General features: G+C 42.3%; 1 protein-coding gene across 9 annotated transcripts in view; it reads left to right on the top strand.

The window, feature by feature from the left end:
- Positions 1 to 26,350, top strand: part of MAPKAP1 (MAPK associated protein 1) — a 265,491-nt gene that overhangs the window by 165,415 nt on the left and 73,726 nt on the right. The window contains exon 8 of one of the 9 annotated variants that reach the window (XM_063713842.1): positions 17,480 to 17,777. Coding sequence (XP_063569912.1) covers positions 17,480 to 17,493 — 14 coding nt within the window. The 3' untranslated portion in view covers positions 17,494 to 17,777. 9 annotated transcript variants of the gene reach the window in all.

Raw genomic sequence — 26,350 nt, 5'->3', positions numbered from 1 at the left:
ATATGAAAGACAAATTTTTATTAGTCTGAAGATTCTTTTAAAAAGTTCTTACAATATTGTTAATAAGCCTAGTGACATTCATTCCTACTTTTATAAAATTTCATGTAGAACTTGAAAGAAAAGTGTTAGCTTTGTCAAGTGGACTCCCTCCTAACTCTATATCTGTTTAGAATCACAGAGCACCTTATTGCTTGCTAATTTACTTTGTTTTCACAAGACCCCTAGAATGTCACCAGTGAGATAATCTACGGGGCTTCTCAAACATTATTCCGCCAAGTAGTACTAGGAGCAGAGGGGGAGTAAACATGTACAACAGGGTATGGGGTTCTGGTCTGAGGGACAATGATGGCATCATTGGACTCTTAAGTTGTATCTTAAAAATTTCATGTAAAATGTAAATATTGATCCATAATGTGTCTGTAGCTATGTCGTACATTCACTTATGTGCTCCCCTGTGTCAGACCTAAGGAGGACCTTTTTCTAGAGCAAGAGTATACATAAGGGGCTGAGAGGGAGAATAATAGGATGCAGGGGAGCTCTCTTCATCCTATAGGGTGTTCGGGGAGCCCCTCTCTGAGAAATTGACATTTAAACAATGACCTTCACATTTAAGCTATGAACAGTTTAGGAGTAGGGCAGGGACAATGCCAGTCAAAGCAGTGGCTTACCATATTTTAATGTAAAAAGAACATTTAAGATTACTTTGCAGTTTAATTTACTTAACCCCCCACCCCGCCAAAAAAAAAATTGTAGTGAAATTGACCCTTTAAGGGAGATAAAGCAGGTTCCCTGCACAGTAAGTGGCACCATCATCTACCCATTCACGTGAGCCACATATCCAGCTGTCAGTCTTGAATTTTTCCTGCACTGCCTCCCCACATCTTATCCATTAGCAAGTCTTATCAGTTTTACCTCTAGAATATATCCTGAATCCATTTAGTTGTCTTCATCTCTGTTGGATGGGTCCAAGTCACCATGATTCTCCACCTAGACTGCTGAAATAGCACCCTGGCTGGTTTTTCTGCTTGTGTTCTTGGCCTCTCTCCAGTCTTGTTTACACAGCAACCAAAGAGAGATTTTAAAATACGAGCCAGAGCATATCTGCTCCGAACTCTTCAATGACTTTCAGTTCTGTATAGAATTAAATCCAAATTTTTAACCACTGTGAAATACACTGAGGCCCAAAGAGGATAAGAGACATACAGAGAGTATGAACACAAAGAAATAAAAGAACTTGAAAGAAATAGAGAAAAAAATACAGAGTTGATGATTGCCTTATGACAGAGGGATACAGATCAGGAAGAGACCCTGGGCACCCAAGGCCATGGGGAGGTGCGGAATTTAGAGCCTGTGACCCACTGTGGACCTGCTGTAGTAGACTGGCTGCGGCAGGGTCAGTCTCCATAATACCACACACAGTAGGCCTTATTTTCGTGCCAGATAGACTGAGAAAGTTGTATACAGATAAATTTATTATTTATTAAGTGTATTTTAGTCAGGCACAGTAGCTCACACCTGTAATTCCAACACTTGGGAGGCCAAGGCTGGAGGATTGCCTGAACCCAGGAGTTTGAGACCACACTGGACAACATAGTGAAACCCTGTCTCCACAAAAAATTTTAAAAATTAGCCAGGCATGGTGGCACACGCGTGTAGTCCCAGTGACTCGGGAGGCTGATGTGGGAGGATTGGTTAAACCCAGGAGGTCAAGGCTACAGTGAGGCATGATCACACTACTGCACTTCAGCCTGGGTGACACAGCAAGACTCTGTATTCTCTGTATTGTGGGGGGAGTTATTTTAAAGGGGATTTGTGTGCCATGGGAGGAGTTGGTCTTTCCAAAAGGAGGACCCCTTCCAAGGACATGGGAGTTAATGAATGGAGTGCCTTGGTGTACCTAGAAATATTACCTCATTTAATCTGTACAACATCCCTGGAAAGTAGATTTTATTATGCCTTGTTTGAAGATGAGGCTTTAGAAATGTTAAAAGTAAAGGAAAAAAGAGGTGCATCTTAGAATTAAGGACCTATGGTAACTGTATATGTAATGATGTACTTCTCTGAGCCTCACTTTCCTCAGCTCTAAGAGGTTAAACTTACCCAAGTTTCCTCAGTAAGTAAATGGTGAATCTAAATTGGAGCCCAGGCTTTTTTGACCTCAAAACCCATACTTTTTTTATTTGTACCATGTTGCTTATTAGAACCCTAATGGGAGAACAAATTTAAAATTCTGTAAACAGAAATGTTCATTGATTCTGAGATCTAAATGCACTAGGGAAGTGCAGCATTTAAAGGAACCCTGTGGTGAATCTGGATATAAAGCCAGGAATTCTTTTGTAATTGCACAATTTGTCTGTATTGGTGTCAGTTTTAATGTTTTATGTCTAGCTTTCTTAAAGCAACATACACCTGTCCTAAGTTGCCCTGTGGAAAAGGGAAACCCATATATATTTTAGATGGAGTAGGGTTTTTAACACCCTTCTAGCCTGAAATGCCCTCTGAAGGGTAATGTAAGCTAAAGAATCTTCTGGCTATAGGGTTGAACAGAGAGTCCTACTTCATGTGCAATTGATACAGAAAATCCAGTATTCTTTCTTCTATCAAAGTAGAGTTTGTATGTAAGCCAGGGACACAGATTTGTGGTTTCCTTATGCTGTAGCAGATAATCCTTAAAAGAATAAACACTGAATGAATGAATGAATGGAAAACAGAACTGTTTAAGTGATCTTTGTCAAAAAAAAGGCAGTAAATTCTGCAGACAATTGTTCCTCCTTATGGAAGAATAAGTAATCATGCTGATGCTACTCATGCATAGGGGATGAATAGGAAACAGACCTGACACTCAATATCCAGTGACCTATTGGGAAAATGCTACAGTAAATTAGGGCTGCTAAAGTGTTTAAATGTGTGACTCAGAAGTGCCCCGGGCAAGGAGCTCTGAGTTCAATATTCCTGCCTGCCTCCTTTCTCTGCCTCTTTATCTTACTGTTCCATCTCACCTGAGCTTCTCCCTGTCTGGAGTGCTCTGAGGCTCCTGATGGATCTTCCCAAATACAGAGCACAGCACGTTGAAGATAGTGGCATTGCAGTCAACTATTTTATCCAGAAAGCCTGGAAATTTAGAGAATTTATGTCAAGCAAAAATCTTTTGGAACCACTTTAGAGACCCAATTATTTTAGAAGGGTGTTATGAGCTCTCGCAACTACCACCTCAGAAAAACTTGAAATATATCATTTGCCAAAACTATGTTTGACCAGCATTTACTCTTCCTGCTAGTCGCTAATCTTTCAGAAGTTCCTTTTCCATTATAAAATATATTCATTCACATCATCTGGGCAGTCATAAGGGTGGATTCGATTAATGAAAAAGCAGACTGAAAGGAAGAAAAAAGACATATGCCCCAAGAGGCTATGTGGTGGTATGGGAGACACACACACACTTAGAAGTCAGACAGCCTTCTCCTGGGTTCACTAGGGTCTGATTCTAGAGCACCGCCAATTTAATAATAGCTTCTCAGGAAATAATTCTGCATTACGTGTACATATTGATTGTAAACTGCATCCTGATTTTATAAATGTTTTAAAAAATGAAAATCTATCTCAGAATTAAGAAATTCTGGAAACCGTATATGTGTGTAATGATGTACTTAACCTCTCTAAGCGTCGCTTTCCTCAACTCTAACATGGGAGAGGCTGAGTGAGGATTAATCAAGGCACTGGAGGAAAGGGCCGTGTGTGCTCTTAAGCTCTGTGTGGCTCTGAGATGCCCTGTTTAGTTCAACTGTCATCAAATGCTGCCTGCTCTGTGCCATGCTGCCTGCTCTGTGCCGTGCTGCACTAGAAATCAGGTGAAAAACCCAATGAGTACACATAAAAAGGGGGATTAAAATGTGGTAAATTGTCAAGCAGATGTATATAAGCTACTAAAGCAGCACAGGTAAGGGAGTCCTACTTGAAACTACTGGGTTGGGTAGGGGACTGAGAAAAGATGCTCTGGGGTGATTTATTTGATGGCTCCTTGAAGATTAATTAGAACTTTGCCAGATGGGTAAATGAGAAGAACATTCTAAGTAGAGGAGACAACATGTTTTGAGATGTAGTGACAAAACATAGAAGTTCCAAATCATTGGAGCAGGAAAGCTACAGAAACTAGGCAGGGCCAGATCCGACCAGGCCAGGCCTGATAAGTGAGCTTAAAAATAGAAGTGCATTCATGTTTTGGGAGCTTGTTTTGTAACAGGCACTGTGTAGGCACTGAGAATTTTGTAAAGACCAAGAAATGGTTCCTACTCTCAAGCAGCTTTCTATTTAGTTGGGATAAGCAGGCAATTATAATACCATACAAGGGATTCATGGAAGTAGGTATAGGGCCTGGGTGCACATGGGAAGCAGGGAGCCCTAGTTCCATCCTGGGGAGTCAGGGAAGACTATCCCAAGCTGAAATCTGAAGATGAATAGAAACTAGGCAGGTAAAGAGGGATGGGAAAGAGTGTTCAGGCTGCTGTGGTTGTCAGGGGCTAGGTCATGTCCGTATGTAAGCTGTGTTGAATGTGAACTTTATTCTGATGGCAGAGGGGATCTGTTGAAAGAAGGGCAATATATAATCAGAATTTCTCTTAGAAAACACTCATCTGCATTGTACAAATGAATTAGAGGCCAAAGAATGTGAAGCAGAGACACCAATGCAGAGGCTCTCAAGAAATCTGTCCAACAGATAGTGGAGCCCTGAATTAAGGCGTGCAGAAGAGTAGAAGCTACTCATTGGGAAATGGAGGGTTGGACACTATGGGAACATCTGGTTTCTTTCATTAGAGCTAAATGCACAGTTTGGGAGAATTGAAATAGCTTTGACCTGTGGCCAGATCTCCTGGAGTTAATATCAAAAGAAGGTAGTGGCATTTAAAGATATTTTTAAAATAAAATTAAATACTTGTTGGGGAAGAAGCAAACATTTTAGAGATGTGTGAAGTAAAAAATGAAGGTTTCCTATAACTTCCTTTGGTGTAAATCCTTTGTTTTTTTTTTCTTCAGTTCACATACAGATATACATATAGATTATACATTTCATGTGGACAGGATTCCTGTTTTTTGTTTTTGTTTTTATTTTTTAAATCACTTACATATTCAACATCTCTCAAGGTACCTGTCAAATAGTATACTCAGTAAATGCTTGTTAAGTGAACTCATGAAAAATGCATATGTGTTAGGGTTTTTAGGGTAATTATGTCACACAGTATATATGATATTGCGTTTACTTTTTAAACTCAATATGTCATAAGCATTATTCTATATTAGAGTGACCACACATTTTATCTTCCTAATAATTTGTTCAACTTAGCTCTATATTGAAGGATGTTTAGATTATTTCCAAATTTTCAGTATTACAAAAACATGCAGTGAACAATCTTGTTTGAATATTCATTGCATATTTGTGCTAGATTTTAAATATGGATTGCTTGTCAAATATTTATTTAAAGTGTTGAGGAAAACAAATTGCCTTTCAAAAACTTTATGTCTGGCCGAGCATAGTGGCTTACACCTGTAATCCCAGCACTTTGAGAGGCTAAGGCAGACAGATCACCTGAGGTTGAGTTTGAGACCAGCCTGGCCAACATGGCGAAACCTCGTCTCTACTAAAAATACAAAAATTAACCAAGTTAGGTGGCAGGTGCCTGTAATCCCAGGTACTCAGGAGGCTGAGGCAGGGAGAATCGCTTGAACCTGGGAAGCAGAGATTGCAGTGAGCCAAGATTGTGCCACTGTACTCTAGCGTGGGTGACAGAGTAAGACTCTGTCTCAAAAAAAAAAAGTTTATGCCCATTCTTTGGCATTCCAAGAGTATGTGAGAATGCCCTTTTCACCAGCTCCTTACCAGCACTGAATGTTATCAGTCTTTAGTTTTTGCCAAATTGATGGTTAGCAGCTAGTATCTCATTTTAATTTGCATTTCTGGGTCTTTAGTGTCGTTTAGTATTTTTAAATGTATTTATTAGCCATTTTATCTTTCTAAAAGATAGTTCTTTGGTCAGTCACGACTATTTTAATGGGAAAAAGGATTGAGAAAAAGCCTAATTTCAGAATACCATTTTTAAGATGTGCTCTATAGTTTAGAATACAGCTCATCCCCACCTCACCTCCCCCTACTTCCTGCCAAAGCAGGCATGTGTGCGCACACACCCCCCATCATGTAGAGAAATGGATCACGCATCCAAGCCACACAGCTTCACTTGTTTGCCTGCCGGCCCTTTGAGCACCAGCAAAGCTTTTGTTTATACGTTCAGAAAAAGCTGTCTAATAATATACCAGACTTTAATCCACCTCCTATTTGAGAACTTCTGTTACCTGATTGCTTTGTCATCAACACTAGTTTAAAAAACAGATTTTTAGTTAAATATTTATTAAATACTTTAGTCTGGTACGTGTACATAGCACTTAGAAAATGCATCATAATCTGGAAGTCAGAAATACAGACAAAAACATTGTTACCCCTTAACGGGTTTATTTTGGGGCAGCAGATCTAAGGACACGCTTGGCAGCATTATGAACAGCAGTGGCACCAAGGGCAACTGTAGGGGGTTAATGGGGACCCTGCATCATTCCTTGCCATGTGCCTGGTGAGTAAACTCCTAGAAGTTTCTGGGAATGGTAGCAAGTGGGGAAAAGGCTGCAACCAACAATCAATGTCACAAAGTGGGGATGACTAATTTGCTAAGGAGACCATTGAGACAGATGTTTAATTAGCTGAAGTCAGAGTGGATAAATTGGGAGATTACTGCCTATGCAGAGAGATGCCTTTTTCCCCCTCATCTCTTTTGCAACTGCTTTTTGTGTGTGTGTCCTTACTTTTCTTTTTGAAGACAATATCCTCAGATTGGAGAGAGGTGGGAGAAAGATAGAAAGTACCAAGGTAATGATTCCAATTTGATTACATCTACTGAATACTTACTGTGTTCCAGGTATTTTTGTATTTAACTTTTACAAAAGACCTTGTGAGATGGGCATTATCTCTTTTTTATGGTAGAAAACCAAGGATATATATAAATATAGAGAGAAAGAGAGGACATGGAGTGTGTGTGTGCACACTTGTATGTGTTTCTAATGAGTAATAGAGGTGAGATTTGAACCCAGACCCTTTGATTCTCGAGCCCAATGTTTTTTTTCCGTACACCACAGCTTCCTCACTTAAAATGTAATGTGGATGAGGGAACTTTCTGGAGTAAAGCTAATCATCTGTATATTGACCGGGAATCTATATATTGACGGGAGCTGCAATTGCCAAGTGTGTACATTTGTCAGACTATCAAATTGTATTTGTACAATTTGTGTGTATATTGCATGTAAATTTTACCTAAAAGTAAAAAGAGAATCTTAAACAAATATTGAGCTTCAGTTAATGCTACGTATGCTGAAGTAGTTCAGAGTGAATGTAGTAATGTCTCCTCTTTGATTTGAAATACATTTTAAAAAATGGATTGATAGATATGTGATCAAGCAAGTATTGTAAAATGTTGACTGTAGGTCTAGGTGATGGGTATATGGGTTCTCAGTGTTCAGTTCTTTCAACTTTCCTGTGGTTTAAAAATACTCATAATAAAATGGGAAAGCACTCACAAAAATTAAAAATACATAATTTAGATACTGTTGATACTAATATGAATTTCTTAATGTACAAACATGTATTCTTGTAGCATAGAAAGCACTAGGTTATTTTATTGTTATTAGCTGGTCTGTTAAATAACACCTTTGAGGTCATAGTTTCTCCCATTGATCTGTGGTTTTAAGTTGCATATACAGTTACAAGTATAATAATCACCACTTACTAATACTCAAACTTAGCCAGGTGATCTGCCAGACACTTTTCCATTACACTTTAATCCTTAAAACAACTATTTGAATCAGTTGTCATGTTCATTTTATAAATGAGAAAACTAAAGCTCAGAGAGGTTGCAGGACTTGCTGAGGTTGCACAGCTAGTAGGGGAGTAAGGACTCAAAGCCAAATGGCCAAAGGTTGTACTGCTAGACACTGTGGTGCTTCCTCCTACTGGATAAGGTTACGGGGCCCACGGCTCAGTGGAAGCTGTTGCCTTTCTCTCTAGAGAGACCAAATGTCCCCGCTTCAGCTGGGGGTGGCAGCAAGACTCAGTGGAAACAGCATGGGCTTTGGAACCAAACCAACCCCAGTCCCCAGGCCAACTGTCCCTTTTACAAGCTATGAAGTTAGGGAAGTCATCAGCCCCTTCTGACCTCAGTTGTCTTTTCTGTAAATAGAGGTAATAATGCCTATTTTGCAGGGTTGTTGTCTTAACTGAATGCATATAAAACACTTAGTCCACAGTAGGCGCTCAGTGGACATCAGCTGCCATCATCCCTATTGCCACTATCATGCCAGGCACGCCATAAAATCTGCGTTCTCTTTAGGTTTTGGTTTACTTCCTTTTCTATCCATATGATTTGGCCTTTGCCTGCACCTTTTGTTTTCCAGTGAATTAAGTCTGTAGAAAGCTTTTACCTTGTGATAGAATGAGCCTTTGAATTGTGTTTGAATTAGAATCTGCTGGAAGCACACTTTATTTTGAAGAAGGAGAAAACTAGACCCAGAGAGTCAACTCAAATGATTTTTTTTACTAATAAGTGAACCATACCGTGTATCTATAGGGATGGTCACAAGGCTTATTTATCAGATAGCTTATGTCTGCAAATTTAATTTCCTATGCCAAAGATTCTGGAGATAATGTGAACAAACTGTAATTGCCTGTAACAAACATATTTATAAGTAAGTTTTGAAAGTCTTTGTGTTCACAGTTTAGTAGCTCACAGACCCTGTTGCTGTTTCTCAGAAAACATTTAAAAGAGGAAGTGTACTTAAATATCCTTGTGATTTTGAAAATGAAAATGATTCTATAATTACAGACAGGATTAGAGTGTTGTATGTGCCCATTACATCTCTCCAGCCTCCATGAAGAGTCTCAGTCTGCTGCAGAGGAAGCAGAAGGCCCTCTTTCTTCAGTCAGGCCATTGATGTGTTTATCCTATTAGTAGCTGTAAGGAAAATTCTTCTCTGCCAAGATTGATTTTAGCTACTTTCTATGAAAAAACCCTTGCTTTAGTAGAGTTACCCTACCACAGGAAACCAAGGACCTGAACCACCCAACTCCTGTTCTGCTGCTTACAGAGGCCTGATACTGGAGCTGTTTTACTCCCATAAGCAATGTAAGAGGCATTTTAAACAACTCCAATAGTAATTTTGCATAGTTCTTCCTTTTTGAGTAAATTACAAGTAGTGGCACTTTCTGCTGCATATCTGCAACAGATTTAAGTGCATTATAAAGAAAAGAAGAAAAATAGCTAGTCAGTAAGGGCATTTCTTTTTCTGCCTTACATGACAATAATGTCCTGAGACAAAGAAGACTTAAAATCAGGAAAATGGCATTGGATTAGCACCATAAGGCAGATCTGGGGAGAGGACGTATCAGCATCTACCTCTCTGGTTACCTAGCTACTAATCACAGTATGGCAGGCAGCTAGGTGTGTAGATTCTACTGTGTCATCGAACCAATTTTTCAAACAGAAAGTCAGTAAGATGTGATTAAAGCCCAAGTGCTGCAAAAGATACAAGGTGGTCTATTGGAACTCCTCAATCTTCCTGGAAACTGTCACCACATAATCACAGAAATATCAAATCATAGCAAAACTTAAGCTTTCCCTTTTTCACCTTTTTTCTTTTTCTTTTTTCCTTTTTGGCACACTGCATTTAATAGCAGAACAATGTGAATTAAGATAACGTGTAACTTAAGTCTAAGAATCCCTGAGGGTCATGCAGATCTCTCAGGTACAGTGTGTCTGAAACCTAACTTATCATTCAATAAATATTTATAGAGTCTTCGCTACATTTCAGGTAGTGAATAAGGATATAAGGGTGACAGTTGGGTGATCTCAGAGAGCTAACATTCTAATAGAGGAGATGGCCAATAAATAAAGCAACAGAACACATTTGATAGGAATTCTTGCTCCGGCTTTCGTTAGTCCTTCCATCCTTCCATTTTCTTTTCTTTTCTTTTCTTTTTTTTTTTTTTTGGAGACAGGGTTTCACTCTTTTTGCCCAGGCTGGAGTGTAATGGTGCAATCTTGGCCCACTGCAACCTCCACCTTCCAGGTTCAAGGGATTCTCCTGCTTCAACCTCCCGAGTAGCTGGGATTACAGGCACACACCACCACGCCCAGCCAATTTTTGTATTTTTAGTTGTATTTTTAGACAGGAGGTTTCGCTGTGTTGGCCAGGCTGGTCTCGAACTCCTGACCGCAAGTAATCCACTTGCCTTGATCTCCCAAAGTGCCGGGATTACAGGCATGAGCCACTGCACCCTGCTAGTCCTTCCTTTTTTTTTTTTTTTTTTTTTGAGACGGAGTCTCACTCTTGTCACCCAGGCTACAGTGCAATGGCATGATCTCGGCTCACTGCAACCTCCGCCTCCGCCTCCTGGGTTCAGGCGATTCTCCTGCCTCAGCCTCCCAAGTAGCTGGCACCACAGGCATGTGCCACCACGCCCGGCTAATTTTTGTATTTTTAGTAGAGACGGGGTTTCACCATCTTGGCCAGGCTGGTCTCGAACTCCTGACCTCGTGATCCACCTGCCTCGGCCTCCCAAAGTGCTGGGATTACAGGCATGAGTCACCGTGCCTGGTGGTCCTTCCATTTTCTAACAGAAAAGACTTCCTTGAGTCCTCAGGTTTGGGAGTTCCCCTCCTAGAGGGAGTCTCTCTGGCTCCCAGGCTCAGGCATAACTTCATTCTTTCCACTCGTTTCCACGCATCTCCTAATTGGGCTACCAGTGCCCCTCCTTGATGCAGGCAGGGAGAAGTGGACAGGGCAGAAAGGGCTGGATAAATTCATGAGCAGTAAATGACTCCATCAACAGTGGCCATCAAGGGAAACAGGCTATGTTCCAGCCTTGGAAGCTGGGAAGGGACACTAATCCTCTCCAGAGATCAGTATCCCTCAGCCACTTAGGCTTGTGGCAGAGGCACTATGGCCCTGTCTCCAGTAAGGTCCTAATACACTGATCTTGCCAGCTGCTGGTAAGCACCTTGCAAAAGAAGAGAATGAGAGCCCCCCTGCCCTTTTCCTTGAGTACAGTGAAAGCTCCTTTTGGAGAGGTAGGTTCCTTATGGTTTACCAGCATAGCAGCTGGCCCAGGGTTGGTGGTTAGCACATTTGTGGAATGAACTAAGATGTAGTGAAAACCAGTCCACAGCTCGTAGCTGCGTGTCTCTCAGCCAGCCCATAACTGAGGCCACCACTTTCTGTTTAGGAGTGGATTCACTGTACTTTGGTTATCAGAGATTAAACTCCCTTGGAGAATTACATCATCAAATGAAAATGTAAATGTGTTTAAAATGAAAGGCGATGCACATCCGTTGAAATTAGTGTTGCCACCCAGATTCCTGTAATGATATGGATCTCTTCTGAGTCCTTGGGGAGCCAGAGGAGTATACCAAAAGCAGACATTTTAAACATTGATAGTCACGTAAGGGTGCCCAGCAGGAGGAAGTTACTGTAGGAAGCTACTGTATTGCAGAAAAAGAAAAAAAAGAAAAGCAAACTCACTTTCCAAAGGATGTGTGGGAAAGAGAGAGAGCGCACAGCCTAAGTCCTCATTTTCTCTAATGTAAGTTAATAGATATTGTCTGATATTTATAATAACTTATTTAAGTAATTGAATGGGAATGTTAATAAAAATAGGAAGGTGAGTACCAGAAATCACACATACAAAAATACTTAAACAAATTGCCCATAAGGAGGGACTCAAGAATGGGACAGGGAATTACTCTTTTTCATCATAGGACTTAACAGCATTATTTACTCTTAAAACTATATGTGTGAGGCCTGGGCGCGGTGGCTCACGCCTGTAATCCCAGCACTTTGGGAGGCCGAAGCGGGTGGATCATGAGGGTCAGCAGTTCAAGACCAGCCTGGCCAAGCTGGTGAAACTCCATCTCTACTAAAAATACAAAAAATTAGCCGGGTGTAGTGGCACGCGCCTGTAGTCCCAGCTACTTTGGAGGCTGAGGCAGAGAATTGCTTAAACCTGGGGGCGAGCAGAGCTTGCAGTGAGCCAAGATCACGCCACTGTACTCCAGCCTGGGCGACAGAGTGAGACTACATCCCAAAAAAAAAAAAAAAAAAAAGCTATATGTATGAATCCCAGCATTTTGGGAGGCCGAGGCGGGCAGATCACGAGGTCAGGAGATCGAGACCATCCTGGCTAACACGGTGAAACCCTACCTCTACTAAAAATACAAAAAATTAGGTGGGCGTGGTGGCACATGCCTGTAGTCCCAGCTACTCGGGAGGCTGAGGCAGGAGAAACGCTTGAATCCTGGAGGCAGAGGTTGCAGTGAGCTGAGATCGCACCACTGCACTCCAGCCTGGGTGACAGAGCAAGACTCTCAAAAAAAAAAAGAAAAAAAGAAAAAAAAACTATATGTATGCTACTTTGATTGAAGTTAATTTTTAAATTTTGTTAAAAGAAAACAGCCTACTTTCAACTTCTGGAGCGTAGAAGGATCTTTCTTTCCTTACTTATGTGGACTTTGTCTACTTGAAAACGCCCTTTCTCCTAAAAGCAAACCATTCATTTCATCATGTTGGATGTCAGATTTCTCTGAGAACATCATTATTAAATAGTTGTTTCTTATTACAAAAGTTTTCAAATTTTTTAAGACCAAAATGTTATATGAGTATAGTCAGTGTATTGTGATTCCGCCAACACTTTGTCTCTGTGACCCATATTTTCCGTAGGTTAAAGCCTAAGCTATTAGCTGGATACTCTGTCCCATTCGAAGGATGACTAATATCTCAAATATAAATGAAAACAGCTGCTTTTCCATAACATTAGAGTCCCAAACAGCTGTCACATGTACATTTTGACATTCTTACTTCCTTTTAAATTGGGACAAAAATTAGTTTACTGGATTTGCTGATCTGGTTAAGTACATCATCTAACTTCTGTGGAGAGATACAGAAGAGGTCATAGGAAAGTCCATGGAGCCAGCATGCAGACATCCCCAAAGGCTTGAACTTACTTAAAATGTAAACCCTGTGATGAGACCCTTCTGTGCCAAGAACGTAAGGTATGTAAGGGCCTGGCAGTGGCTGCTGCACCACTGCCACCTTTGCCAGCAAGCCTGAATCTCGGCAGACAGCCATTGTTCTCTGTTCCGCTGAAGAGATTGTGGAGTACCACCCCATTGTCTCCTGAACGCCTACGTCAGTGCATTCTCCTCTTCTGGGACCCTTGGAGGATTTATTTCAGGAGGTGGCTGTTGCGGATCGGAAGATCATGCTTCCTCTATTGGCTTAAAACTGGTCATTCTCTGTCTTTGAGCTCCTTGCTTTAGTCTCCTCTTCAATAAAATAAGGTTCCAACCAGATCATAGTCTTCTGGTTGATAGCCTTAACTGTGGAGCTTAGTTAAGACCTGGGTTCTAGAAGACCTACCTGGTTCCACCCCTGCTCCTGTTACTTTTCCTTTTTTTTTTTTGTTTTTTTGTTTTGTTTGAGATGGAGTTTTGCTCTTGTTGCCCAGGCTGGAGTGCAATGGCGCAATCTCAGCTCACCACAACCTTCGCCTCCCGGGTTCAAGCGATTCTCCTGCCTCAGCCTCCCAAGTAGCTGGGATTACAGGCATGTGCCACCGCGCCCGGCTAATTTTGTATTTTTAGTAGAGACGGAATTTCTCCATGTTGGTCAGGCTGGTCTTGAACCCCCGACCTCAGGTGATCTGCCCACCTCAGCCTCCCAAAGGGCTGTGATTACAGGCGTGAGCCACCATGCCTGGCCGCCCCCTGTTACTTTTTCTAGCTCTCTGATAAGTTTCTTAACCTGTTTGAACTTCATTTTCCTCGTTTATGAATGAAAATAATAATAATGTATTCTTCATAGCATTATTGTGAGAATTAAGCAGAGATCCTTGCAAAGCACCAAGGACCCAGTAAGTCTTTGCTGTTATTATCTTATCACTCAGTAAATGTTAGTCCTGTCCCCTCCTTTCAGTTTCAGTCATGAAACCTAGTCAGACTCAGAATTTTGTGATCTAATGCTCTTTTTGTATGAATATGACTGCTTTTGAGTTATAGTTCAAAAGAGACTCTAGCTGCTAAGGAACCCAGCTCAAATTGAGTCCACATATTAGGTACAGCCCAGAATGTATGCATCTGTCTGCCCAGCTGCTCATTTGGGCTTTTCCAGGGGTCCGAGGCCCCTTGTCAGAGCAGCAGAGCATCAGCAAGAACATAGGAGTGCACATGTAGGAATGACCTAGCCTTCCTCTGGAGCACCCCGCATCTGGAGCAGGATATGCAGAAGCGTTAAAAGCTGGAGAAACTTTAGTCATAAATTTTCTTTTCAGCAGGACTTCCCAGGGAACATCTGACATTAGCAGAAAGGAAATGCTGATTGGCCTGGGAGTCAGCTGAAGGAGACAGGAACTGCAGTGGAAGCTGCTGGATATACTGTTATTAGCAAGGCAAATGGAAAGCCAGCAGGGCAGCCCAGCTCCCAGATAATAGATCTAACAAGAAAGAAAACTCTGAGAAAGGAAAATGGCTGACAGCCACGTCTCCTCTTCTGCCATTTTTCCCATTGCTTTTACCTTTTTGTTTTATTTGTAGCACAAAGAGAAGCAACATCTTCGGTTGTAAGTCACAATTGGCTTAAAATAAAACAGGATATATAATTCAGCTTCTTACCATTTTAAGATAAGAAGCTTGAGAGTTGAACATGGCAAAATGTGCAAAATTGTATTAATGTATTAAGAAATAGTTGCTATTTATTGAGCACTTATGTGCCAAACTAAGTGCTTTACATGTGTTATCTCATTTAATCTGTATAATAACCACATGAGTTAGAAATTATCATCATTCCCCACTTAGAGATAAGGAACCAGTGCTTAGAGCACTTAAGTAATTTCCAAAGGTCTTATGAATTGGTGGTAGTGCTTGACCCCACCATCACAATCCTACCAACCTAGTAGAAGGTACTGAGGCGAGAACTTAAATGGCTGTTATAAAGCTGGACAGGGTAGTGGTAATTAAAGTGCTGGGAGTGTATTTAGGGCAACCTAAATCTATGCTCCTAGGTTCCAGTCCTCAAGCCTGGCCTCTTTACTTACGTAAAAAAAAATAAATAAATAAGTACTTACCAAGGCTTGTGTTCTGACTTGAAACACAACCTCAGTTGGCACAATGGTTATTAGAAGGAAGATGGGGCAGGCAGAGAGAAGCCCTGTTGGCAGGTGGAGCCAATCTCTGAAGGATCCGGCCCCCACAGCAGGGAACAGGGCAGATGGGCAATCAGCAGTGGGGGGCCATAAGGACAGCAGGGGAACTGCAGGTCCTGGCAGCAAGGACCAGGGAAGAAGATGATGCTTAGCATCCGGGGGTGGCCGTACCAAGAGCCACAGCTTATCCAGGGTTAGATCACAAAGGCAACAGGTGAGTAAAAATCCCATTGTCAAAATTACCTGTAGGAAAGAAAAATCTCTTTAAAAATGCCCATCAGAGGCAATGTAATTTTTCTCATTAAATTCACACAGCTTTTTTCTCTAGCATCATAACAGCTAAAAGTACACATTTTTAAATGCTAAAATCAAACTTGGTCTAGAAAGACTGAGACACTATCATCCACCCATTTGATGCAGTTAGTCACTTATCACACATTTACAAGGTTCCATAGTTGCAAAGATGATTTCTGGACTCCTGCCTCATATTCCCACTCTTGGGGCCCATTGGATCACTGAGAGTCATGGCAAGTGGAATTCTCCCATCTGCTTAAATTGTGCTCTTGGTCAGGTCTCTCCCTCTTTTTTTCCCTCTTTTTCTACCTCGCAAGTATGGTTGAATTCAGATAAATTAAATGTATGATTTATGCACAAGGAAATCCAGGCGGGCAGGCAGCATCAGAGGGCAGGGCAGGATTTTCAGAGAAGCACACTGAGAACCTAGCATGGCACCAGGCCTGAGGGCAGGGTTCTGGGTGGGATTGGGCCAGGAGCAAGGACAGTTACCTGAATGAGATGTAAAGGCCAAGGCTAGAGTTTTTTAAAAAGGAAGCCCTGTTTTTGGTTGGCTGGGGATTGTAGAAATCCTATTGCCTTGAAGCGGAGCCTGCAGACATTAACTAGTGCAACTTTCCCTATTGTGGGGAAAGGAAGGAGGCCGGTCTGGGACTCTGGTTGGGCCTGATATCATGGGGTCAGAAGGAGAAAAGATAAGACTTAGGGGATAATCAAAAAGGAGGGATGTGATTTTGACAAGCTGAAGGAGTAAGTCTGGGTGAAGGGAAGGGCGCAGCAGTGACATGGAGGTAGGAAACCAGGACATATATGCACTGAACAGTGAGTCTAGTTTGGGTCATAGAAGACACAGATGGACAAGAAATTAGGATGGATAGAAAGCCTTGCGAGTGGGGTAAGGAATTTGCATCTAAACTAGTAGCCTGCAAGGAAGTTGTGAAAGGATTGTATGAAAGTGATACCTTGAATCTACCAGAATTTGGCTCTGGAGAGCACTCTAACAATAGGGTGAAGAGTGGTTGGCTGGAGGCCAGAAGAAGGTTGGGAAACCATTACTGCGGCCTGAGTGAGAAGGAATGCAAGGGAGACGTATTAAGTGGGTAGAGTCTGCAGAACTTGGGAGCCAATTTAATGTCAACAACAAGGGGGAAGGCTAAGAAGTATTCCAAACTTGAGAGTGCCGTGTTCACTATGCCATGTCCTTAGAGGCCAGATTCAGAGTCTTGTTCATCTTCATATCTACAGTGTCTAGCTCATGACATGGCACGTGGTAGGAGTTTAGTACAGTTTGATGGACGAACTGATTTAATTCATTGGGTGGATCGTGGTGTCATCATTGGAAGCCCAGTTACAATGAAAAAAAGCTGGTTTGAGAATGGAAGGGTAGTAAGTTTATAGTTGATTGTCCTGTAAAATTAGAAGCAAAAAAGGGCTTAGAGTTCTCTTTCTTCCTGCAAGGCTGGTCCAACCATTCACTGGCAGTGTTGCTTCCCTGAAGAGTTGGTAGAAGTCCCTAAAGAGGCCCTGTAGCCTTTTGACCCACCCAGAGCTAGAGCCCCTTCCACCAGGGCCACTGGCATCAAGCTAGCCAAAGAATAATCCTGGTGCCTCACTGAATCTGCTCAAAATCCTGTCAAGTACATACAACTACTGTATTATCCTCATTTAACAGAGAAAGAGACTGAAGTTCAGGGAGGAAGTGGTTTACCCAAGCCTCTGACATAAGCAGATTTGAATGAAAGTCTTCAGATTCCAGTATATCATAACAAAGTCTGCTGACTGAAAACAGTTGGCTCTAAGCTTGCTCTCCACTGACTCAGGTTGGAGTCACCACTTTTATATAGCTCAGAGAAGGCTGAAGACAAATGAAGTCTCATTTTTGTTTCTTCTGTTTTTTGTCCTTAGGTGCTTGTGACTAAATTCACTAATTTCACTGGCTGTCAAGGCTGTGTTAAGGAAAATGGGTTTGAACTGCTGTGGGTTTTGAGTACTGGACTGGATGTCAGAACCCTTTGCCATCACGGGAAATTCTGTCACTCTGGAATTACTGTCTGTTCCCAACAGCTAAATTCCTCCGCAGTGTGATTTAGCACCCTGGATCCCCATCAACCAGTTTTGGCATTTATTTGAATGCATTATCCCACTGGTTTCCATAAACTGTTTTACAATTGTTTAAAATAAATGACTGTTTATTTCCACAAAACCATCTGTATTTCTTTACAGAGCAACAGATAACTGTATGTAAAATTTGGTATTGTCACAGTGACTCAAGAGAAACAGATTGGATTGAAAAATTGGATTCTTAGGGACAGTGGTAAAGGTTTCCAACCTCTCTAACAAGTGATACCTGGATTTCAAGGAGGAAAAAAAAATTTCCTTTTTTACAAATAATATGGGACCTCCTTTCTCCAAAGAGAAGTACATTCCTGCTGGCTGCATAGTGACAGGGTGTAGAGTATTAGCACTCCTCATGGTAGTGAAGGGTCTGTACCTTCTAACACACACTCTGCCTACAACAGCGTATACGAGGCTCCTGTCCAGTGGCTCCCAACCTTCTGCAAGTTTTGGAGTTTTTGGTTGTGCATGTGTTACCTCTTCTTGTTCTGATGTTGAGAGTGCTCCACTTAGGCCTGTGTGTTGTGGCTCAGATAACTTTGGTAGAATACATGTTGGAATAGGTGGCTACTGAAGATGGACCTGGGTAAGAGAACCAGACTGATCAGGATGAGGGATTGGACCCTGTCAATGATGGTCTTCCATTCTCCAGCCAATGTCCAGGTGAGTCAGCTAGATCCATACTAGTTCCATCCATCCCTAGGAAGCCCAGTCAGAGTTGGGACACTTATGGGAATCTCCAAACAGTGGAGGCATTTGGAGTCAGATGGAGGTGGAACTCCAAGTCTACTTTGGAGGAAGAGGTAGGATGGTAGCTAAGCAGGCTGGGCTTGTTTCATCACCAGATAATCACTAAACATACCTGTATGCTGATGCTGTCCTAGGAATGTAGGGACGCTGAAATGTGCTTTCCATTCTCAACTTGCGTATATGTAGTACAAGAGGTCTTTGTAGTGTGGGTTGCACGAAGAAGTCCAGAGACAGTGGCATCTAAGCAGAGTTTTGATTCCTTGAGTGGGAAAAAACATAGACTAAAGAAGTGAAGTAGAGGGAAGATTGTTCCAAACTGAGGGACTAGTGTGAGCAAAGGCACAGACGGTTGAAACGGCATGGTTTGGAGGATATTTCTGGATTACTTTATCATTAGAGACGAGGAAGATGAGGCCAGTAAGGCTGACCTGGAGGTTTCAGCCCCTGCTAGAGAACTAGAGACCCTTCTCTTTCCGAGTGCTGCTTAGAAAGCAGAAGCAGCAACCCAGGCACAGGCACAATGCAGCTAAAGCTACAGACTTTGTGAAAACCATGGGCCAGGCATCCTTTCTACTTACACATCTTACCTGTATTAACTCAATGAATCCTTGCAACAACTCTAAGATATAGATGCCCATTTTTACAGATGGGAAAGTAATGCACAGAAAGGCTTAAGTAACTTACCCAGGATTACATAACGTGTGAGTGGTGGAGCTAGGACTTCACACCCAAGGAGTCTGGCTTATAAGCGTTACATCATACTGTCTCAAATGTGCTGGGGTCTGCAGAGTTTGCAGAACATTCCCTAGATACACACTTTATTAAGCTCAGGCAGGGATCAAATCCAGACGTTTTCTCTACCCACAGGCTGTAGGGATGGACTCCTGACCACGACTTATCTCAAAGCCTGCGTAGAGGCTTCAGAACTGCCCCAGAGGAAGACCAGAGACATTATGGGACACCTTTGTTTTCTGTGGCTCTGGGTAGAATCCATGAGGAGGTTGGGACAGGCATAGTTATCAGGCAGTGGTGATAACAGGAGCGAATGGGATCTGGCCCTTGGTCTGCAGTTGTGGCCTGCCTTTGTAAACAGTTTTTGTTATTAATTTTTTAAATTATATATATATATTAGACAAGGTCTTGCTTTGTCATCCAGGATGGAGCACAGTTGTGTGATCATAGCTCACTACAGCCTTGATCTCCTAGGCTCAAGCAGTCCTCCCACCTCAGCCTTCCAAGCAGCTAAGACAAGTGTGTGCTACCATACCAGGCTAATTTTTATTTTCTGTAGAGACGGGATCTTACTATGTTGCTCAGGCTGTTCTTGAACTCCTGGCGTCAAGCAATCCTCCCCACCTTGACCTCCCAAAGTGCCGGGATTACAGGCACGAGCAACCGCACCCAGCTGTAAACAGTCTTTGTAGTCTGGCCCCAGATGCTCCAGTCGGTCTGCTTCACCTTTGCCTGCTCAGCCGCTTTAGCAGCACTGGAAGCTTCTGTGGTCTACCTGTAGCTTGCCTATGGACCTCAGGAACCCTTGAACAGGCTGTATCCCAATTTAGTTCCTGGCTCCTCAACTGTTTAGGTCTGTCTCCAGAGCCACTGAGCCTACATGATGTGTGAGGAGCCAGATGGTGTGAGAGGAGACTCAAGGAGGTTCCAGGGGCCACAGTCTTCCCTAGTCTGGTCTAGCTGGAATAATCTCTGAGATTTTTCCACCTCATTTTTAAAAATTGATTTTTTAAAATAAATGTAATACTTATAATCATCTACTGTCAAAAACCCAAACATGATAGGAATCTATAAAGTAAAAATCCAAAGCCATCTTCTTTGCTGCTATACCTTCCTCTACCACGCAGGTTACTACAGGTAAAAGAACGGCTGTGAGAATGGTTTGGTTCATGACCCTCCAGATTGTGCTGTGTGTTTCACAAATCCACATATCAGTGCACCTATGTAATTGGGGTTTTACTTTACTAACATGTAGCCTACTCTGTACATTCTATATCTTATAAATTTAATAATGTATGATAGAATTCTTCCCATGTCTTATTAACTTAGCTTTATTTTATTTTAGAGATGGTCTTGCTCTGTTACCCAGGCTGGAGTGCAGTGGCACCATCATAGCTCACGGTAACCTTGAACTCCTGGGTTTAAGCAGTCCTTCTGCCTCAGCCTCCCAAGTAGCTGACACTACAGCTCCACACCACCACAACCAGCTAATTTTTTTTTTTTTTAATTTTTTGTAGCGATGAGGTTTCACTGGTCTGGAGCTCCCACTCTCAAGTGATCTTCACACTTGCACCTCCCAAAGTGTTGGGATTACAGATGTAACGTGGGATTACAGATGTAGTATGGGATTACAGATGTAATGTGAGCCACTGCACCCAACCAACTTAGCTTGTTCTTATAACAACCATATGACAGCCCAGTGTATAGATATACCATAATTTATTTAATAGTTTCCTGCTGGTAAATATTTAGGTTGTATGAAATTTTTTGTATTAAAACAGTACTTTAATGAACATCTTTGAACATACATCATTGTATACTTGGGCTAATATTTCTTAGGATAGGAATATTAGCTAGAAGAAGTACATTGTTGAGTTCAATTTTCAATGCCACCTTGTGGAAGGCATTCTATTTAACAAAGATTATTAAGCACCAACAAAGAGCCTTTTGCTATGCTGAAGCCCTGGGAAGACAGAGTTGAGTTTTTTTGAAAGCCCCCCACCCCATCTTCAAAGAGTGCCCTGATGCTGGCTAGGTGGGGGGAATGACAAATAGACAAAAGTACTTCTAATGCAGCATGCTCGGTGCACTGAGAAAAGCAAGGTCCCAAGGAAGGTGGGATGAAAGAGCTCTTAATTCTAACAGGGATTCAGGCAGGCCTGCAGAGAGGAGGGGATATGCCAAACGGATGCCTCCCTGCTCCTCCCCGGAGCCCATTCGTGAGGCTAAGTATTCAAGAATAAATTTGTTCTAAAGAATTATGATGCTCCTACATTTTCTCCCACACAAAGAAGGAAATTCGGCCGTACGCCCTTTCCTTTCCTCCTCTTGGCACTTTCTGATTGATGATTGGAAATGATGGCAATACATAAACTGTTTTTCTTTTTATTTTATGACTTGGTAATAGCAGTAACATATTTCCAGTAAATGTTTTCTATCACAATAAAAAAGTTGTAACAAGACTAGAAATGGGTATAGTTAAACCCTAAAGAAATCACACTTTCAGAACTGTGGATTGAGGCAGTAAGTCTGTAAATCACTTAACTTAGAAAAAGAACCCCCACCCCAACCCTGGAAAAATCAGGGCAGGCAGCTGGTGTTCATGTGACACGCCTGCTGTGAGGGTTGATGGACTCTCAGTTTTGACCCCCTCAAGATCAACTTCCTACTCTCTTCCCTGCTGCCTGGTCTCCCACACAGCATCTTTACTCCTTTCTGAACTGATAAATCATCTAAACCTTACAATTCTTTTTTTAACCCAAAGATCAAAACCTATACTGTTCTTTATGGGATACAGCAGAGCAGAGTGGTGAAGAGCACAGGCTTTGGAATTGGAAAAACTTGCATTCTCGTCCTGGCCTCACCGTGGGTACATGACTTAACCACTCCATGGTTTATTTTCCTCCTCTGTAAAGTGGGGATTATTGTAGGGCCTACTGCATAGAGTTTTATGAAGATGCAGAAAGCAAATGCGTGGAAAGCACGTTGTTAAGGGCCAGGAAAGTCCTCCATGTCAGTTGCTGATGCTGTTATTATAGTCCAGGAATGAAGCAATATTTGACTTGTTTTCAAAAAGGGCAAGTTGATGATTTTGCCAAATTTGTGTAGCAATATAACTGACATTTATTAAGTACTTATGTGCTAGGCATTGTGTTACACATAATCTGTGGAATTACTCCATGAAGGTTTAGATCCACTAACTTGCCCAGGGTCGCATAACTTGTAAAAGAGCCAGGATTTCAATCCAAGTCTTTTTGACTCCAGAACCCACACTCCAATGCCACATATCTGCCGTCTAGGATTAGATGCTCACAGCAGCAATAGAGATTGTAAAACACTGGGTAGTTCTGTCTCACACCAAACATCTCCTCATTTGGCTGATGAAGATTGTGAGCTGATAATATTGAGAGCCTATGGCCTTGGAACTCCAAGGCCAGGCAAGAAAAAAAGCATTTTCTTTTCCTAATCATAAGTAGAGTAGCCCTTTCCGCTGCTCATCCTTATTTAGGCTCTGTTACTCTTAAGAGGATGAATGGCTGCTGCTTCTGTGTGTCTGGTGTCCTTAACATGCTCTAAAAATTAGGCCTCTTCCAGTCTTTGTCTTTAATTTCTGGTTTTAGCTGACACCTTCATTAATGGTCTAGTGCAAGCTTTCTGTCGACTTGAAGACTGCTGTGTGAAAGTGGTTTTGCTGTCCTATCAATAATGGTCATAATTTCCCCAATACTCTCATCAGCAGTGAATTGAGTCTTGCAGCAAAGAAATGGAAACCCCAGTGCAGTGGTTTGAAAGTGATTTGTCTTGTAGACGGTGTCTTCTTTCAGTAAAATCAGGTCAGTGCGGCACTGCTGGGTCAGATGTAAGTCTGAGACAAATTAGTTGGAGGAAATTGATCATTTGAACCTTAGGTTATTTTTAGCTACAGTAGCTTTTTAATATCTCTTTTTTCTTTGTATTTGTTTTAATAAACTTTAATCATCATCATCATTCGCCAAATTAAATGTCTTCTCAGTTTCAGCCAAGCCTTAGATAGAGGAAAGAATGCCCTCTACTCAGCCCACAGAAGCGGCCTTCCCTTCACAGTTTTGGGGCTTGCTTCCATGATGGCACTGTTGTTTAAACACTGAAGCCCACTCCCCCTCATCTTCTGGCCGGCCCCCTTGCTGGGCTTTGTTTATTGCACCGACTGCCCCCTTGACCAGTCTGTTCTTCATTGCTATTGAAAGTTAATGGGGGCAAAATTGCATTCCCAAACATTTGAACCTGAAGTGACCAGGGCCGAACTTAGTTGATCTCTGGTGATCGGTTCAATTTAGTTACGATTTTTTGCCATTAGGCTGGGGCTGAATGATGGTGATTTGGTTGAGGCCGAATGTCTGAAGAAAATTGGCTCTCTGATAAGAGTGCTGTTATCAGAGGGGGCTACCTTCTCATTTACATTTAGATGAGTATTGATTATTTATTTACTCAGAGAAGTGAGATTCGTTTCCAATCTTATCTTTCTCGTCTCTGCTTGTCAGCAGAAAGAGAGATAGAGCTCCTGACATCAAGCCAAGATAACAGCACTTTGTAGCAAAGATAAAAGTTGGAATGGGCCTTTTTCTAGTGTTGACTGAAAGGATAAGTTTTAAAAATTAGAACTGATGGGTCATGCTTTCAAAACCTTTCCTGAAGGTTTTGCAGTTTAACTAGGCAGGAGAATTGGTTTATTGGAACAGCCTTGGTCTTTCTTCTTTTGTAATAGGAATTGTATTTAATTTGATTATATTCAGCTGTTTCATAGAGCGCAAATGGTGTATTGGCTCAGAAGAGGCTAAAGTGTGACCTTATTGTCATGTCAGCTTGTTCCTTTTTTATTATTTAAATTCCAGATTATCCAATCTGAGCCTCAGAGGGGGTATAAGCTACAGCGGTTGTCACTTGAGTATAGTTCAGTGCTTATATTAAGATCAAGCAGAAAATGATTATAGTTGCCCCTAGAGGAAGAGTTATAAGCGATGGAGCTGACACTAAATGCAGACATTTTAGAATAGCTGATGTTGGGTCCGAGCTCTGATACGGACAGCGTCAGCGTGGTGGCTTTGGCTCAGTGAGGAACGCAGATTCAGTCAGCCCCTGTCATAGAATAGTCAAGGCTTGGCACGATCCTCCTGGAATGGGTCTTCCTGCCATAAGTCTCCAGCCCATTGTCAGCAGTGCCACCAGAAGAATCTCACCAAAATATAAAGCTGATTGTGTCACTTTCCTGCTCTGTTAGCATCTGTTGGTTATGAGAGAAAATCCAAATCTTGACCAACAGTCTGGGCCAAGCTTCTCAGCCTCAGCTCCCCCTTGAACAAGCTTGCTTTTAAGCTATAGGCAGCATTTAAGATTAGAGACTTGCTCGGCAGCCAGGATTCACAGTTCCCCAGTCTCTCCGGTCCTACAAATATTGACTAAAAATGACGAGTAAATGTCAGAACCCACAGAACAAACCATGATCGCACAGATATCAAAGGACATGTGATGCTACACTACCATCCAAACATCCATCTAATGAACATTTTTTGAGCATCAACAATGCACCAAGCACAGAGATGACTCATCCCTGCCTTGAGGCTAGGGGAGGCAGCGAGACAGCTTGAGCTGACAAATTATAGAAGAGCCCAGTGAGTGCTCCTACCAAAGTAGGAACAAGGCGCTGTGTGGGAGCACAGAGAAGGGGACAGGTAGCCCCACCTTCCCCTTCCCTGAGGTGGAAACAGCTGAACCAGGTTGTCTTGAAGGAGGACTCAGAGCTAGGTGAAGAAGAAGGAAGAGGGAGTGGCACGTGCAGAGGCCAGGAGGCACTGAGGAACCCACGTGGACCATGGAAGGTCAGTGTGGAAGAAGCCAAGGCTGTGTGGGGTGGACATGTGAGCTCAGACCCAGCGTCACATGTCCTTTGATATCTGTGCTGCCGTGGTTTATTCTGTGGGTTCTGACATTTACTCGTCATTTTTAGACTATATTTGTAGGATCTGAGAGACTAGGGAACTGTAGGAATCCTGGCTGCTGAGCAAGTCTCTAATCTTAAATGCCGTCTGCAGCTTAAAAGCAAGCTCGTTTAAATAGATATGCACCCTGCACCCCTACTTTGGACACACGAGGGAAAGAGCACAGACTTTCGCTTTGATGCCAGCATTCCCTGCTCCGGTGTGCCCTCCCTGGTAAGGCTATGAGCCTGTTGTGATTCATAGGCTAGGGATCTACCTAAACCTTATCGCAGTGGTTTCTGTTTCAGTCTGTATTTGCAATAATAGCAGCTCTCATTGACCGAGCACTTCGCTAAGGGAAGTCCTGGATTGTCTCATTTAATCCTCACAGCAACCTTCTGAGGGAAGCTCTGTTATGCCTATTTTACAGATGAGATTACATTCCTTCCCAAGGATGCATAGCTGGCAGCGTTATTCCCTCTCAGGGCACAAACACCAGGGATGTTCTGCTCAAACCTAGCCTTTCCTCTTACTGCTCACACTTAGCTTTTTTCTGGCTACAAGAAGCTCTTTCAGATTAAAGCAGCTCTTTAAATTGGTGAATGGAAAACAGTTGACATGAAGACATAACCATGAAAGTGTTCAGACTTTGACTCTGTCATTTTTCCTTGCACAGGTAATTCTCAAACTTGTTCTTATGGTCAGCAATGATAATGATAGGTTAATTATTTATATCCTACCTTGATCCCAAAAATATTTGGAATTATTATAATAGATTTTAAAATACACAAACCACTGAGTGCAGTGGTGTGTGCCTGTGGTCCCAGTTCCTCAGGAGGCTGATATGGGAGGGTTGTTTGAGCCCAGGATTTCTGGGCTACAGCCTAGATCAGCGCTATGCTGGTCAGATGTCCACACTAAGTTCAGCATCAATATGGTGAGCTCCCGGGAGTGGGTAACCACCAGGTTGCCTAAGGAGGGGTAAACTGGCCCATGTTGGAAACGTGCAGGTCAAAACGTCTGTGCTGATCCATAATGGGGTCGCACCTGTGAACAGCCGCTGCACTCCAGCCTGGGCAATATAGCAAGACCCCACCTCTTAAAAAAAATATACATACGAGGCTGGGCACGGTGGCTCACGCCTGTAATCCTAGCACTTTGGGAGGCCAAGACGGGTGGATCACGAGGTCAGGAGATTGAGACCATCCTGGCTAACATGGTGAAA

Source organism: Pongo abelii, chromosome 13, assembly GCF_028885655.2.
Source record: "Pongo abelii isolate AG06213 chromosome 13, NHGRI_mPonAbe1-v2.0_pri, whole genome shotgun sequence".
NCBI classification, from domain to species: domain Eukaryota; kingdom Metazoa; phylum Chordata; class Mammalia; order Primates; family Hominidae; genus Pongo; species Pongo abelii.
Note: the sequence above shows the minus strand (reverse complement) of the source record. Positions and strands in the feature narration are given on the sequence as shown.